Genomic DNA, 15,684 nt, shown 5'->3' on the forward strand with positions numbered 1-15,684 from the left:
GCTTCCAGAAGTCCAGTGTGCATTTCACTTTGCCAACGCCAGGTGTTACCACCGCTGGTGTTTAACCACCTTTGGATGCTATCATTACCAGTTATTTATTCACCAAACCATCTGCGTCTTCCAGGCTAGGTCATATCATCTTGGGAAAAGAGGAAGTTTTCAACAGAGAGAGGGGGCATATTTATAGGGCAACTTACAGACCTCCAGTTTACGCTAGTAAATTAAACACACATTTTACTTCCTCTCCACCGACCACTAACACTGTCTAAATGATTTTTTGTTTTAAAGACAAATCCTCAAGAATAGGGGAAAGCAGGGGTGACAAGAGAGTAGTAATGGCATTTTGGAAGCGGGGAAGCTGATGGACGAAAGATAACTGGCTTAGCAGACAGAAAGCAAAGGACAACCAGAGCCCAAGCCTGCAGTGGGAAAAACCAACAGTCAGATTTGTATCAGAGAATCCTCAGAAGTCTCTCCTGCTGCACTACAGACCTCCGAAACTGGGCTCCAGAAAGGGTGTCCAAACGTAAGGAAGACTGCGGAGAGGCGGTGTAAGAAGCAGGGAGCTCCTTAGATCCCTTCCTCAAATCCAGACAGCTGGGCAACTGCCGTGCTCACCCCGACAGAAGACTAGAGGGTCTCTGTGAAGAGGGTAAGAGCCGCAGGTGGGGTACGTGGCACACCTAAAGGACGTGCACAGTCCTGAGGTGGAATAAGTGGCTATATAGCTCCCAGCAACCAGACCCTAACGTGTCAAAAAGGAGACTGAAAAAGAGATGGTAGGTGTCTCTGGGAGATCTCCCCGGCCCGCACCCGTTAATCCCGCAGGCTCCACCTACACGCTTAGAGACTGTCAAGCGCGAGCAGGTAACCAAGAAACGCCCAACACTGGAGGAAAGACTCTAGTGTGGAAGACAGAAGCCAAAACAGGAAAAATTGACTCGGGGGACCTGAAAAACGTTTAGGGAGAAGAAAACGTGAAAACAAAACCAAAAAGTCCTGCTCTTAATATTCTTAGAGTAATAAGAAATTAAATCGCACGCACGAAACAAGAATGGGTGCAAATCAGAGAACAGAGATTTAAAACCTGATAGCAAAAGTGAAAAAACTCAATCGAGGGGGTGGAACATAAAGTTGAAGCAACTGCCCTCAGAAGAGAGCACAAGCCAGAGAACCGGAAGACAGAAGAGAAACGCTAAAGACTTCTCTGAGAGGGCGACAGTGGATTCACAGGTGCTAGAGAGAACAGAGAAAATGTAAGGAAGGAAGCGAGTCAAGACATTTTTCAGAAAAACTTTACAGGACTGAAAAAAAAAAAAATTCCCAGGGTTGAAAGGGCCCACTGAGCCTCCAACACAGGGGATGAAAATATGCCCAGATCGAGGCACATCCCTGAAATTTCACAACCTGGGAACAGAGAAGATCCTAAAAAAAATTTCCAAGAGAAAAACAATTCATATTTGAAGGATCAAACACCAGAACAGGATTAGATTTCTCAAAAGCAAGCCTGAAAGCAAAAAGACAGTGAAGCGATGATTTCAAAATTCTGATGAAAAATGTATTTTCAACCTAGAATTCTATAACCAAACTCTCAAATGGATATACAGAATATCCGTAGGTATTTTCAGACTTGCCAAGCCTTGACAGTTCTCTCAACCGAGCACCGTTTCTCGGGAAACTACTAGATACCTTCCACCAGAGTAAGAGAGTAAGCTAAGAAAAAGGAAAAGTAGAGATACAGAAAGCAGGAGAGCCAACCCAGGAGACAAGGAAGTCTCAAGGGACTCTCCGGATGCTGGCGAAGGAAGATCCCAGGATAAAATCGACATCCCAGACATGGAGGGCACCCAGGCACACGGGGCAGGGAGCTTCCGAAACCAGCAGGCTGAGGGCTGCCACCGCCGTGCCTGCCCCCTGTACCGTTTTAAAACTTGGCGAAGCTATTCTAGAATGTGTTCCACCAAAGGAAGAAATCAAGAAGAACATGCCAAACTCAGGAAACAGGGAGGCCAACTGAAGAGATAAGCAAAGGAGATTCCAAAGATTATAGTAAAGAGAAGTCCTAGGATGCCAGGTGTGCAAAAGGCCTAGCGCACAACCAAGCAGACGGAGGAGACTTGTGGGCTCTACGAAAAGTAGTCCAACTGAGAGACTCATGGATATGACTGGCCTTGTGAAAATTTGTATTGTGGGCCACTGGGGGCAAAGCAAATGAAAGAGAGCAACTTTGAATAAAGTTAATAGTATTCGTGACTTCTAAAGTTAGTGGTACGAACTTTAGAAAAAATAAAAACTGTAATACGGTCACAATATACTATACAGCTCAGTTGAGAATACTTGCATACATACGGTAATATGAAGAGCGAATACCGATTAAACTTGAATACAACTGCCAGCACTAGGTTATGGGAAGCGAAGCATAAGAGTGGTGATTTAAGACAGCTACATCCTCATCCACAGAAGAGGAAGGAACACATACTGAATAAAAGTCGACACATCAAAAGATTGCATGATACACACATTGTTTTAGAAAAAGAGACATGTAAATGCCAGAAGAAACAGCTAACAGTGGAAAGTGGTCGCCTCTAAGCAGAAGGACTGGGTCAACGAGGAGGAGGCAGGAAATCTCTGCATTTTGTGGTTTTTTAGAATTCTCTGACGTCTAAATTATGCTCATGCATTACTTTGAGAAGTTATTTCAACAGGCAGAAAAGAGTTTTAATAACGCACATGGAATTTCCAAACCCTTTGCTTTTGCCATCACGGAAAGTATATCCCGAGTGGAGTGGACGGCACTGAAAACATGGCTGTCTTCTGTCTTCTTAGAAAGAGGGGGCAGATAGCACTTGGAGGAGGTGCTTTGGAGGAGGTGGTTGATATACTGGTCAAGTTCATCCTCGCTTTCTGTAACTGGACAGGCAAGAGAAAGAGCCAGTGAAAAGAAGCTGCAGAAATATTCTAAATGTGTAACAGTGATATAACATGCAGCGCTGAGTAGATTTAGTGGGAGACAACATTCGGCTATAGATACTTGCACCCCCACTCCCAGAGGGTAATGAAATTTACAAGGATAAATGTATGTGTTGATAAAGTTATCGTCTGGAAACACCTCATCCTAGGAGAAGAAAATGCAGGTCAAGACAGATACGCATCATACCAAGAAGAACTGAATATGTAACAAAACCTGAGGGCCAGCGGCTAAACATCTGAACTTTTTGTTTTGCCGTGAGTGAGCTAAGCATTAGGGAGTGCCCAGCCCCCATAACCACAGGTCATTTCAACCCAAAACCTTGTTTAATTTGAAAAATGTTACGTACATAGGATTTCATCACTCAAACCCAACCAAACCTACAAACCTAGAACACTCTACCATTCCTTTGAAAATTCAAGCAGGGGGTTTCTGTCTTTAGAACGTATTTTGTGAAAAATCCTCATTCCTGAGACTCTTTGTCCCTCTAGGTTAAAAAAAAAAAGCCCCACTTCTGCAGGTTAGGTTTTTAAACCCACATTTTACTCATTTTAATACACGCGAGTTTCTAAAGCCTCTTTTTTGTTATGTTAACGACCAATCATTTTCTGTGCTTGAGTCTCAGGGCAATTTCCTCACAATGCCACGGTTTAAATATTCAACGAACCACCTGCAAAGGCATTTCAAGCCATACCTTGATTATAGGTATCTTCCAAATATCCTCCCAAGTCGGAATCAGGACTGAAGCTCCCTTCGCTGTCATCATTAAACAACTTCTCATCACAGTCTGGATCCAGGAAGGTCAGATATGTGTAGAAAGACGTGGTAAGAAATTCCGAAAGGCTCCCTAATTTTACTCTGCCAGCCAAGGAGAGACTATGTTAGACATACAGGTGTATGTGGACAGACTTCCACTATGAATCACGGAGAAACGTTTCAACAACCAGATGGTGCTTCTGCCAGAATCGATAAATACATCACTCTGCAGATTGCCCCACATAAGTAGTCAGCCAAGAAATTAAAACGAAAATTCAATACCAGTATAAAGTGGGAGCACGTAGCATATTAAAAGCCAAAATGAATCATGCTGATTTCTTACTCCCAAACCCAACACAAACAGAAGTCTATCTTACTGAACCGACCAAAGTTTTACAAAACAGACTGAGCAAACCACTTTTAACCAGAACCAAACAAGCCTTGGGGTTTTTTTCTGCCCTAAAACAACTGGACCAGAAGAAAACCTACCATGCAATATGCTCACGCAGGCACAGGTATGTGATAGGAGAGGCAGTCTCAGAGGCAAAGTTCTTTCTAGAAGGAATGCCATGGGGGACCATCCCCAGACCAGAGCAGATGCCCAGCGTGGCCTTACTACAGTTTCAGGCTGGGAAAAGTTCCACTGAAAACTGGAAGCTGGGTCTGGCAGTGTGGGGTCCCGGGTTCAGGGAGCACAAGGGAGGGGCCACCCCCTGCAGAAAGCCACCACTGTGTGCTTCTTAAAATGTTAGCTCCAGAGGCAGAAGACAATAGGATCCCGGGAGCTACCAGCATCAGATTGGGACATCAGATCAGCATCAGATTAGCAGCTGGAAGGACCGAGAGAAACATTTAGGGAACACACGGAAGGAAGTATGCGAAGCAAGTGAGTTCGGGGGTGCTGGAGCTTCAATGGGCAAACGGACGACAGCCAGAAACATGGCCTGAGGGAAGGAGAGAAAAGTCTTTCCTTTAATAAAGTAACATCTTTTTCCCACCAGGGTCTTGGGGCCAGTTCTAATGATTCCTTTGCCTCGAGACTGGGGCCAGGAGGAGGTGAGGGGGAGCGTGAAAAGTTTCTCTCGTTGGAAGTTGAAAGGAGTCAGGTCAAAGGTAGAATGGCAGGAATTGAAAAAGGCTTCTGATAACCAGCTACCCCAGGAGGGTCTAGAGGGAAACTCTGGCATCTAGGGTTTTTAAAGACCCTCAAACCTAAAGGAAAAGCCAAAATGAGACTCAGTGTTAATTATTTCCTTTAGGAAAGGTAGCCTGTTGGAGCCTAGGCACTCCCGTTTCTTTCCACAGTCCTCCGAATCGTTTGCCATGCTCTGTAAACAGGAGGCCCTCCGGATTCGTGGGAGCCCTCATCCAGCTCAGCATGGAGGCTGAGGCCTGGTTTCTGGGTTCATATAGAGCTTCTGCACCTATTCATCTCGAGCCCCTCGCCCTCTGAGCCTACAGCTCCTGGTCTGTCAAACAGGAATACAGCCCACGACGCAAAGTGAAGACTAAGTCAGACAATGCATCCAAAGCAACAAAGAAGGCACCGCAAGCGAGCAATTAACTGGAGACAGTATCCTTTTTGACAATGATTAGATTTCAATTAAAGAGTTTATTTTGCAAAAGTTAATTAGGAACGTATGGTATTTTCTCTTGGCTATAACGCCGTGCACCAGGCGGTAACTTCTCCAAACCGCAGGTGGAACGTTCCAAAGTGCATGCCTACTGCAGTTATGGCGCTCGTGCTGCAAACGTAGATGGCAAAATGCTGGGGACGGTCTCACTGACACTCCAGGAGAAGATCGGAGTGGGGACATTCAAGTATACGGCAAAGGTGCAGCAAGCTCTGTGAGCAGAGGTGTGAACCCCAGCACTTCGAAATAGAGTGACTCAACTACGGGCGTGAGGCTAAGTGAAATATGCCAGTTACAGAAAACATACTGGACGAGTCCACTTAGATGAGATATCTAGAGACACAAAATAGAAGGGTGGGTGTCAGGGAGAAATGGGGAGCTGGTGTTTAACGGGTAGAGAGTTGGAGTTTTGCAAGATGAAGAGAGTCCTAGAGATTGGTTGCACAACAATGTGAACACAATGTTACTGAACCATATACTTTAAAATGGCTAAGATGGTAAATTATAGGTTACGTGCATTTTACCACAGTTTTAAAAACCACTGGAGTGGCAGCAGAGTCCCTAGTGTGGGGAGATGGGAGAAGGGCCGACTTCAAGGCCCAAACACTTGGCGACTGACATTCTATCAGGGAACCAACAGAAGACTCCAGAGCCCAGGAAGGGTCACACCTCACTCAGGGCTAGCTGTACAGTGAGGTTCTTCTGGAACCTTTCTGGCATATTCCAAAGGATTTGGAGATTAGGGCATAGAAGCTATAGAGAAAACTTCTGCCTTGTGACAGTCAGAGGGTACAAAAATGGAATGGGTTTTCCCAGGAGGTGAGGCCCCTCTATCCCTCAAGGTGCTTAACCATCCCACCTGGGAGCATCTGTGGTACTGTGGGCCCATCAACTGGAATAGGTATCACTCCACTGAGGATGAGAGGACAATGGTCTAGGCAGGCCCATTCAAGGGCTCTGCTCTGAGGGCCCCTCAGGGAATCTGTAAAGTTCTATGAATTAGTCTTAAGGTCATAACACCCTCAAGTCAATTCAAGGAGTATTCACTGAGCACCTGTTAGATCCCAGGCACTGGGTGTTTTCCTCCGGGCCCTTTACTAGAGACAGACACAGCATTCCATACATGCGTTCCGAGAACGCCACTTTAGAGAGACCTGACATGTTCACCTCCCTATGCCTCAAGCCATCTGGCAGCGGTAAAAGCATCACAAACACCCCCAAAAGCAGGTAGCGAGCGTGGGTGAACGGGTAAGTTTCAACTTCTTTTTTACTCTAAACTCCATGCTTCTATGTTCAGTGATTCATATGAAAAGCGGAGAAGGGCAGCAGAAGACTTTTTAAGAAAGGTCACGGATACCTAAAAAAAGAAATAAAAAATAAGTTTAAAAATCACAAATTACCTGGCTCCTCCAAAATATCCATCCTCTAGTTTTCTAATTGTAGAAAGAACTGCAGAATGAATGTCTGAACCATCATTTGCTAAGGGGAAAAAAAAAAGACAAATTAGTTTATTTAATCTGGGAATACTTTTTGGTTTTCCGGGCATGCGCTGAAATGTTTTCATCAACACGATCTAATTAAAATACTTATGGCATAGAAGATTCCTGACCTCAGAAAGCAAACTGCTGAGAACCCCCTTCAGTACTTAGCTTTGTCTGTGGGACTCATTTCAAACATTTTGAAAAGGGCCCAAACCAACAGGGGGGACACGAATCAGATCAAGTTCATGAAGTTACTGAGCATGGTGTGGGTGATGGGGAAGGTGAGCGTGGGTCTGCCCGTCATCCGCCAGCAGGTGCACAGGTAGGCCAGTTCGATCCTCAGCATCTCCACGATCATCTCATTGTCCAGGGCCAGGTAGAAATGATGTTGGTCGGTAAACTGCAAGTCAGATCAGGCCAAGTAAAAAGCTGTCCTTCATTCCCTCGACACAACCCCAGCTGTCATTCATGGCAGCACTAATCCTTGCATTTTGTTTCCAGAGAAGGAGCTCAATCCTGGCTGTAATCCTCCCCCATCACAGGGCTCTCCCTGCAATCAGACAAAAATTGATCTGTCGCCTGCCCGGGAGCCATAGCTACATTAGCCTGGAAGGGAAAGGTGCATGGCTAGATCCATTTATAGCTCCGTGGATGAGGATTTAAGCACGCAGCCCAACACCACGGTCTCTGAAAGGAAATCAATAACTCCTTAATTCCTACGCATTCTAAGGCTGCTGGGCTCGGAGAGGATTTCCAAGTCAGGGAAGTGAGGGCACTGAGAGCCGGTGAGATGTGGAGACTGTGTTTACCCGATAGAGGGCCTGGTGAATGTGAACTAAAGGCACTACGGCCTGGTGTCGCTGAAAATCAAACTGTTCTAGCCTCTGGACCAGTCCACACTCAGCTCTGGTCTGAAATTTGTTACAAAGGGAAATAACTCACAAGACTGAAGTGAACAACATGGACTAGGGTGAAAAAGAACAACTTGGGGCTACTGACCCGTGACGCCACGGATGACAGTGTGACCAGGTGGTGGGGTGCTGTGTCCACGGTGACAAAGTGAGCCCACAGCTGATTTTTCTAGCTGGCCAAATGGATGAAAAACATTTGGTTTGGGTTCTGCCGGACTACCTTCCTTTGTAAACAAAGACTCTGAGAAAAAGGCTCTATAATCAGTATATTTAGGATCTCATCAGGTGGGTTGGGGCCTGAAAATCAGACCGGCTGTGTGTTGCACAGAGGGTCTGATGACAACCTAAACAAGGGTTAGGGACTACAGCAATCACAGGCACGAGGGCTGCAAGTCAAGTGACACGGCGCTAGTGAATTTGGAAAGCGGAGTGAATTTCACTACTACTCATGACCGAAAGCGACGGCACACTCACTCACCGAGCACCTACGAGGAATAAAGAATCGTACTAGGTACTGGGTGTCACAGTATGAATTTCTATTTGAACATACGCATGCACCTTCTGCCTCACTCTAAGTAGCTCACCAGGAAGAAAAGGGAACCTAATCAAAGGATGAGTGCTGCTTTGCTGCTGGTCTGCTCTCCTCACCTGGGGTGTAAAAGTAAAGATCTGGTTCCTAATCACATATAGCTTAGATGTTCCAAGGACGCCAATGTGCCGATATGGCCGCCCACTCAATTTCATATTCTTATTCCGTCCTATTTGAAAAATAAAAGAGAAATGAGAGTTAGGACCGATATAGCAACATCTAATCCAAGCGACTTTGGCTAAGACTGGGCTTATTTTCATGCTAACCCACTTTGGGGTTTGGTGTTTCTAATACCATCCAACCCTTCTTTAAAATGGGGCAAGGATGAATTAAAAACAAACCCTGCCACCTTCTTTTCATGCGTGTACACAAACGGCACCTGATTCAACACCTATATGGAGTTAAACTATTGACGGAACTTTATGAAATGTTTACTTCTAATTTATTTAGTATTGAGCCATAATACTAAACAAAGTTAGATTTTAGATAAAGAGAACCCCCCTCCCATTTTAATGGGTGAATGAGCATTTTCTAAGAATACAGATAAAAATCAGAAACCTATTAAGACACAAGACTGATCCAACTGCAAATTTTCAGAGGTGGTGCCCTATTTTACAACAGATCTGGCGAAGGGCACAGCCAAGCTCTGGTGACATCTACTGAATGAGTGAGAATGTGCTGGTCTGCCACCCTTCTCGAGCCACACGCTTTGGTGGCTTGCCCAATTCTTCACAATTCACACCTGTCGGTCTCCCCCACACCCGAAACCTAGAACCAAGATGCCCCCTCACCAAAACCACCCTGCTATTTCCCCAAACCTACCAAGCTTGGCATATATGTGACTAAGAATCCGGCCTGGCTGGACTCGGATTGGATGAATGTCAGCAATGCTCTGGACGTTTACCCCATGTTTCCTCAACAAGTCCTTAATGTGGTTGTTTTCTGCCAGAACGGTGACTGTGAACAAGAGCGTAGAATCTGCATTAGACTGGGGCCTTCTGTCTCCTCACATGGAGAATATATTGTATTGAATATATTGAATAAGTTTCTGAAACTGTACTTCTGCTTCCTCCAGCCCAGACCTTCTGATATTTGCTATTCTGTTCTGTTCTCTTACATTAAAAAAAAAAAAAAAGTCGCTGCTGAAGACCCATCAGCTGGTCCCGGCCTGCAGCTGAAAAAGCAGCCTGGTGGATTCACGGGCTGGCTAGCAGTGTGTGTCGTGGTCAAGCGCAGACTGTGGAGTCAGGTGAATCAGTCCACCTGGACGTGAGAGTGGAGTTCATGCCTCCAGCTGTCAGCTCTGGGTCCCTGCGTGAGCTGACCTCTGAGCCTCACGTGTTAAGACATGGATGAGAATCACAACCGTCACGATTTCTATCTGATCGCAATGTTGTGACAGCTGGGTGTGTGTCTGAGGTCCCGGAGCACGGCAGCGACGCAGGGCCTCTTGCCCCATCACAGGCAGGGGTGGGGAAATGAGTCCATGGCCGCAGAGAGGGCTGCCCTTCATTTGTTCAATAATTGCTTTGAACCTGTTGACTGACTGTGTGCCAATCAACACAGAAGCTACAAGAACAGTACGGGCCTTGTCCTTAAGAAACGTAGGGTGTAATTTAGAGGAAATAAGGCCTGTACACCACGTGCGTTGATATCAGCTGCCACGTAAGTTGCTCGGCTACGTAAGAGGCCCGCAAGCTCCTCACGAGTCCTCCCCAGGAGGGAGGGGGACCGGTGAGCCAGGACCCCCACCGAGGGTTTTCCTGGTGACAACTGCAGTGCATCTCGGGACCACCCTGTGAGGGGGCACCAGTTATGATGACCCCGAGGCACGGGGTGGTGAAATCACATGGCTCGGCAGGGACAGCACTGCGGCGGCCCAGGCTGGCCTTCCACCTCTCTGAAAGAGTTGCTGGCTGGACAGGAGGGGAGGCAGGTGAAAAACACGGGCCTGCAGCTCTGCAGAGAAGTCACACCTCAAAGCAAGCAGCGAGTAAACCTTCACTCGGGTTCTGAACTTTCACCAGGGTCATGTTCTACTTTTTAAAGAATTTCAGTAATAACAAATGACGCGCGGTGAATCACTTGTGCCCCAACTGCGATCAAGATTTAGATTCAAGAAAACAATTGCTTTGTAGAAAGTAACTTTGTGGTTGGAAGAATACTGTTGCCTTTGGGAACTAGTGAGTTATAGAAGGTATGTCCAGGAAGTAAGTGATAAACGCTAGAGCACACATACATACTTTTTACAAAGTGGGATGGGAAACTAGGGAATCTTTTGCATTAAAAAAAGCATTGGTTTTAGACGGTTGAATACGAACAGTAAACACGCTCACAAACCTTGCACTACGACATCAGGTTTGACGGAAGTGGAAAATCTTCTATTTAAGGGATCAATTTCCCCAGTGGCAAGGAATCCCTAGGAAAAGAGGAGAATTAACACTATAAAATACAATTAAATTTCACCTTAAATCCAACTTTGAGAATGAAATATTTTGGGGCTCAAAATATTCAGTATTTTATTCCTTTACGTTGTTTAAATCAATTGCTTATCTTCTCTGAAACACAGTATACACCTTTTGGATAGCCACTGATACACATATTGTGTTTCCAGCACCCAGCTCTCTAAGCTAGTCAGACACACCAGCGTCTCGTGTGAGCGAAAAGAGCAATAGTGACTAATACTTCCCAAGTCCTTACTCCTCGCCCGGTCCCGTGCTGAGCCCCTCCACGTGCCTGGCCACACTCAGGCCTCCAAACAGGGAGGCACTACGATTATCATTTTATAAGTGGGGAAACCGAAGTAACGAAGCACTTAAGGTAAGTGGCAGAGAGGGGACTTGGCCCCGGGGTGACTATCCTGAAACACAAAGCTCCCATCCCGGCTTGCAAAAGAGCGCTGTTTGCATATGGATCTCCTCACATTTTCTGCAAAGGACTGGAGCCCTCAGCAAGGGGATCAAGGTGTTCTAGGAGTTCTGAGGAAGAATCGGACCCAGTGCTGGGCCTAAATGAAGGCCTTGACATGAAAGAGGAAGAAACAGCTGTTTGTTCCCCCATCTCACTGACACAGACATCAGAGCTGGAAAGTAATGCAGAAAATGATCAAGCCCAACCTCTTCACTTTACAGATGAGGAAACCGAGGCTCCTGAGGCCAGAGAGCTAGTAAGAGGCAGACAAGACACATGAAATGTGTCTGACCATGAAATGGAGGAGGCAGTCACACCCATGAAACAGCTGCCCCACCTCAGCACCGGCAGCTCCTAAGGGCCGCTGCTACTGTGAGATCTTTACTTCTGATATTTTACACACTAGGAACCCCAGTGGTATTGGAGCCACTACTCAAGCTCCCCACCCCCAGCTTCTAGAGTCTGACAGAACACACAGGACTGGGCCAGCCTCGCAGGCTGGAGCTCCTAGCTCTTCCCCCGGGACTCTTTCCTCCACACCCCTCCCCGCGGGCCCAGAGTAGTCAGCTGGGCAGGAGCCCCTGAGGACAGAGGAACCCATCTGATAACCTCACCCACACACCTTCTACACCATCACCCCCGTTGGGGAGGGGGATTCATTTTTAGTAGACAAAAAAGCATTTGCATTTTAAAAACTTAAGCCTGGGGACGAGAGAACATTTAACAAGAAGAAATGAGTCAGAGGCAGCAGACCTTCCAAGTAAGGGTGTTGGGGGCTGAGGGAACACCTGACACAAAACGCACCACAGGAAAATGAGCCCCTCCCTGCCCCTTGACATGGACAGACTGTGCAGCCGCGCCATTTCCTGTGCCCAGGACTGTGCCAGGGGAGCCGGAGGCCGACTTCTCCAAACCTGTATCTTTCACACATGTGCGGATCCTGACTGGGAAGCTTCTAGTCTCCTGCTGACCATCAACTCAACCAGGTTCCAGCCACAGGCCAGGAATGTGAGGGGGGTTGGTGCCTGGCACGCAGCGAACTCTGAAGTGGCTTGATTTAGTAAATATGGGCACACAAGCCCAGGCAGCAGGCCTCAGAGCCGACCCAGTCCAGCTGCCTTTACAACTCTGAGTTGCCAAAGTCATTCACAGCCACGTGGGGCAGGGCTCCTACGCTCTTCTAGGGTCCCCTGTACCTCAAATCCGATGGCTTCCAGTCTGTGAGGTCCCCAAGTCCCCTACCTCTGCCAACAGCGAGCTGAGGATGTACAAGGACTGACCCCACAGATGGGGCAGCTTCCCCAGAGGAACTCTGTCCACCGTGTGGGGGTTCTTATACTCTTCATCTACCTGGCAAAGAGAAAAACCCAAAGTCAGAATGTCAGAGGATAAGGAGGCCCACGTCACTGTACATCGGGAAGCGCGCTGAGGATTTACAAAACACCACTCATTCGATCCCCGAAGCCAGTCCTGTGCGAGCGCTGGGGCAGGGAGGCCGAGGAGCTAAGGCCTTTGCGTGGGGGCCACGTGGCTAAAGGCAGCCGAAACGGAACTGAAATCCAGGCCTGACTCCAGGCCAGCGCCCCTCGCACAAGCACACTGATGGCAGGAGGCAGAGGCAGGCACACGGAGCCTGGACTGCCTTCTGTGAGCACCACTCTGGGCAGCAAGAAGTCTCGCAGCTCATGCTCGCGCTCGTCTATATGATGGGTACGATGATCTAAAGCACTGCCCTATAGCCAAGGCAATGCATCGCAGGATGCTAAGTCAGGTTCCTCCTGTCTTGTTATCCCCAGGAGCTCACAAACTGTGTGCCTATGCAAGACGGTTACCAGAAGGTGGCACTATTTATTGAGGAAAAACAGTACTGTACTATTAGATCACTAATTTTCCACCAGGGACTCAATAAGCTGGATCCACCGGGAGCTTCTGACTCATCAAAATAAGCTACGGTTCTTTTTTCAGATGGACAGTGCTGCATATACATTGTAAAAGTCAGTCTGCAATTTTCTCTGTTGTAAACTCCATGCTGACCTTCGGATTTATTTATTTATTTTTTTCAAGTAAACTCTACCCCATCATGGGGTTGGAACTCACAACCCCAAGATCAAGAGTCACATGTTCTGCCGACTAAGCCAGCCAGGTACCCCTGACCTTCGGGTTTTTAGCCATTACAACGCTGGTTGCGGTTAATGTTAGTGACCGCTTTTTTCCTGCAGAAAACACAGCAATCGAAGAAAATAGGAAACACTTATCCTTCTCCAAAAGGGAAAGTCACACCACGAGGGGAGTCATACTCTGTGGGTTAATCAGTGATGTTATTAATAAATTGTTAAAATTTGCTGCCGTAGTAAACATTAAGAAAACCTTAAACTCGTAAACTACACAGAATTAACCGTGTCAGTAACCGAAATGAGCTGCTAGCATGACAGTTTGGAAGGAGGTTCTGCAAAATGTCAGAGTTATCGTTGGTAGCAAGTTTGGTTATCTTTGGGTAGTAAGAGGAGGGAGAAGTATTTTCTCCTTTCTACAGAATCCTGGATGTTTTACAGTATACAGGATTACTTTCACAATCAGATTGTATGTTAAGGCTATTTGAAATGTAAGTAGCGTTAAGAAAGATTGCAAAGATCTGCAATGAGAAATACTTGATGCAAAGAACAGAAGGCAAAGTGTCTGGATCAAAAGACAGCTTGGCTCTGGCCTCCCCCCACCCTTGGGCCAGCTCCTGCCTCCCTGTGGAGGTGTCGCTGTCTCTCGGCCCCTCTCCACCCCAGTGCCTGCTGGTCCTCTAACGCACTAGGTCTTTGCAGTGCCGCTCCTATGTCTGCCTCCATTCCCCAGACCAGCTCCTTCACCCCCCACTAGCCTGTAACCCTCGTCGAGACAGAGCTGGCACTGTAACCCCTTTGTGCCCCGTACCTAGCTTGGTGCGGAAGAGACCACTTCTGGAGAAAAGGTGTTAGGTCTGAAAGGGGGATGAAAAATACCAAAAGGCCAAGCACGAACTCACTTCATTCAAGATAAGCAGCTCTCGGTTACCTTGTTAGGTGGGATGGCATACAGTTCTGGCACCAGGTGGATCCCGTTCTTGCCTCTGATTAATATTCCCTCCAGGGCCTCTCGGTACTCTTGGACCTGAAAAATGGCCCCGTGCCCCAGCATGAAAGAGGGGTCACTAACACTGTAACAGGAGTACGACATACAAAAATACCTCTCTTGGCAACAGATTACTAGTAGGACACAGGGCCAAGAAATGCATGAATACCTTCCACTTCAGGAGGGCAGGAGGAACTAGGACTCTTGCCGACAGCAAAGGTTAGAAGGAGCTAAACGCGTCGGGCTTTTCTGTATTGTCTGAACTCATGACTTCAATATTTCACCCTTAACGTCTCACATACGTAAATTTTGTCTCACCAGCTAGACTGTATAAACTTCTTGGAGTGGAGGCCAGATCTTAAGCAGGGTATCCCTATTTCGACCTACCGGTTTTCCACTTAAAAAGCCCTCATTCAAACATTTATTGCTCAACAAATACTTGCAAAATGAACCCGATGTGAGGAAAAGGAAGTGTATGTACTATGATTCATGGACCCGATTCTTAGGATGCACTGCTCAATATAACAAAAGCTGTTGATGTAAACATTTCCATGAAATTAAAAAGGCAGCGATAAAAAACCTATGTATGAAAAGGAAATAGACAAAAGGGGAAAAACAATCCTTAACCAGCCACCCAGCTATTTAACACATTTCATCTTTGGAAAACCTAATCAAATGCCTTTCAGATCTCATTTTCTTTACTTTTGAAATTTGCGGACAACAAAGTCTGAGCAGGGGTGTGTCATTTTTTAAAGATCGTTGGGCATCAAGTGGAAGAGACAGAATAGGGCTAACAGTAGTAAATTCTACGAGGCCTAGAAAATAAGGTCCTAAAGCACATTCTTTTTTGTCTTCTCAACCTTTTGTTTGTAATAACTGTCAAACTTCATCACGATTCAAATTCCAAATCAATTCTTTTGAGACCTTTCAGTTCTGGGATAAAAAGACCGAAAACATAAGACCCAAGATAATCCCCAAGCATAACAGTAAGTATCAACGATAGGGGAACATTAACATTTCAAGCTTACTGCCATGTTGGGAAGGAAGAATTCCCTCTGCCCTTCAAGGTCCTTCTAGCTGGACTGAGACTCAAACTGACATGAGACAGATTAAGAGGAGAAAATCAAATTTAGTTACATACATATGGGGAATCCACACAGGAGATTCTGAAGACAGTGAGGCAACATGAGGTTTATCTGACATCCTGAGCTCAGGAGAGGGGTAGGGGTCCAAGGATACAAAGGGAAGGAAGACCATTTGCAGGAAGATGAGAGGAGATGTTGGGAAAACAAAGGTTGCCCTGCTCTGCACTTAAGTTTCTGAGGTAAAGAGGAAT

The 15,684-nt window shown here is 46.5% G+C and overlaps 1 protein-coding gene across 5 annotated transcripts in view; it reads right to left on the minus strand.

Annotated features, from left to right (window-relative positions):
* PHKA2 (phosphorylase kinase regulatory subunit alpha 2) overlaps positions 1-15,684 on the minus strand; it is a 70,558-nt gene that overhangs the window by 14,913 nt on the left and 39,961 nt on the right. For all 5 annotated transcript variants that reach the window (XM_047075967.1, XM_047075966.1, XM_047075965.1 and 2 more), the window contains exons 12-20: positions 14,292-14,387; positions 12,492-12,599; positions 10,680-10,758; positions 9,162-9,296; positions 8,399-8,508; positions 7,095-7,239; positions 6,759-6,837; positions 3,663-3,826; positions 2,731-2,910 (exon numbers count right to left, since the gene is read on the minus strand). In XM_047075967.1, coding sequence (XP_046931923.1) covers positions 2,731-2,910; positions 3,663-3,826; positions 6,759-6,837; positions 7,095-7,239; positions 8,399-8,508; positions 9,162-9,296; positions 10,680-10,758; positions 12,492-12,599; positions 14,292-14,387 — 1,096 coding nt within the window. The remainder of the gene's footprint in view (positions 1-2,730; positions 2,911-3,662; positions 3,827-6,758; positions 6,838-7,094; positions 7,240-8,398; positions 8,509-9,161; positions 9,297-10,679; positions 10,759-12,491; positions 12,600-14,291; positions 14,388-15,684) is intronic.

This window comes from Lynx rufus, unplaced genomic scaffold (assembly GCF_022079265.1).
Source record: "Lynx rufus isolate CCGP_SWC_20201006 ecotype Redwood Valley unplaced genomic scaffold, mLynRuf1.p SCAF_14, whole genome shotgun sequence".
NCBI classification, from domain to species: domain Eukaryota; kingdom Metazoa; phylum Chordata; class Mammalia; order Carnivora; family Felidae; genus Lynx; species Lynx rufus.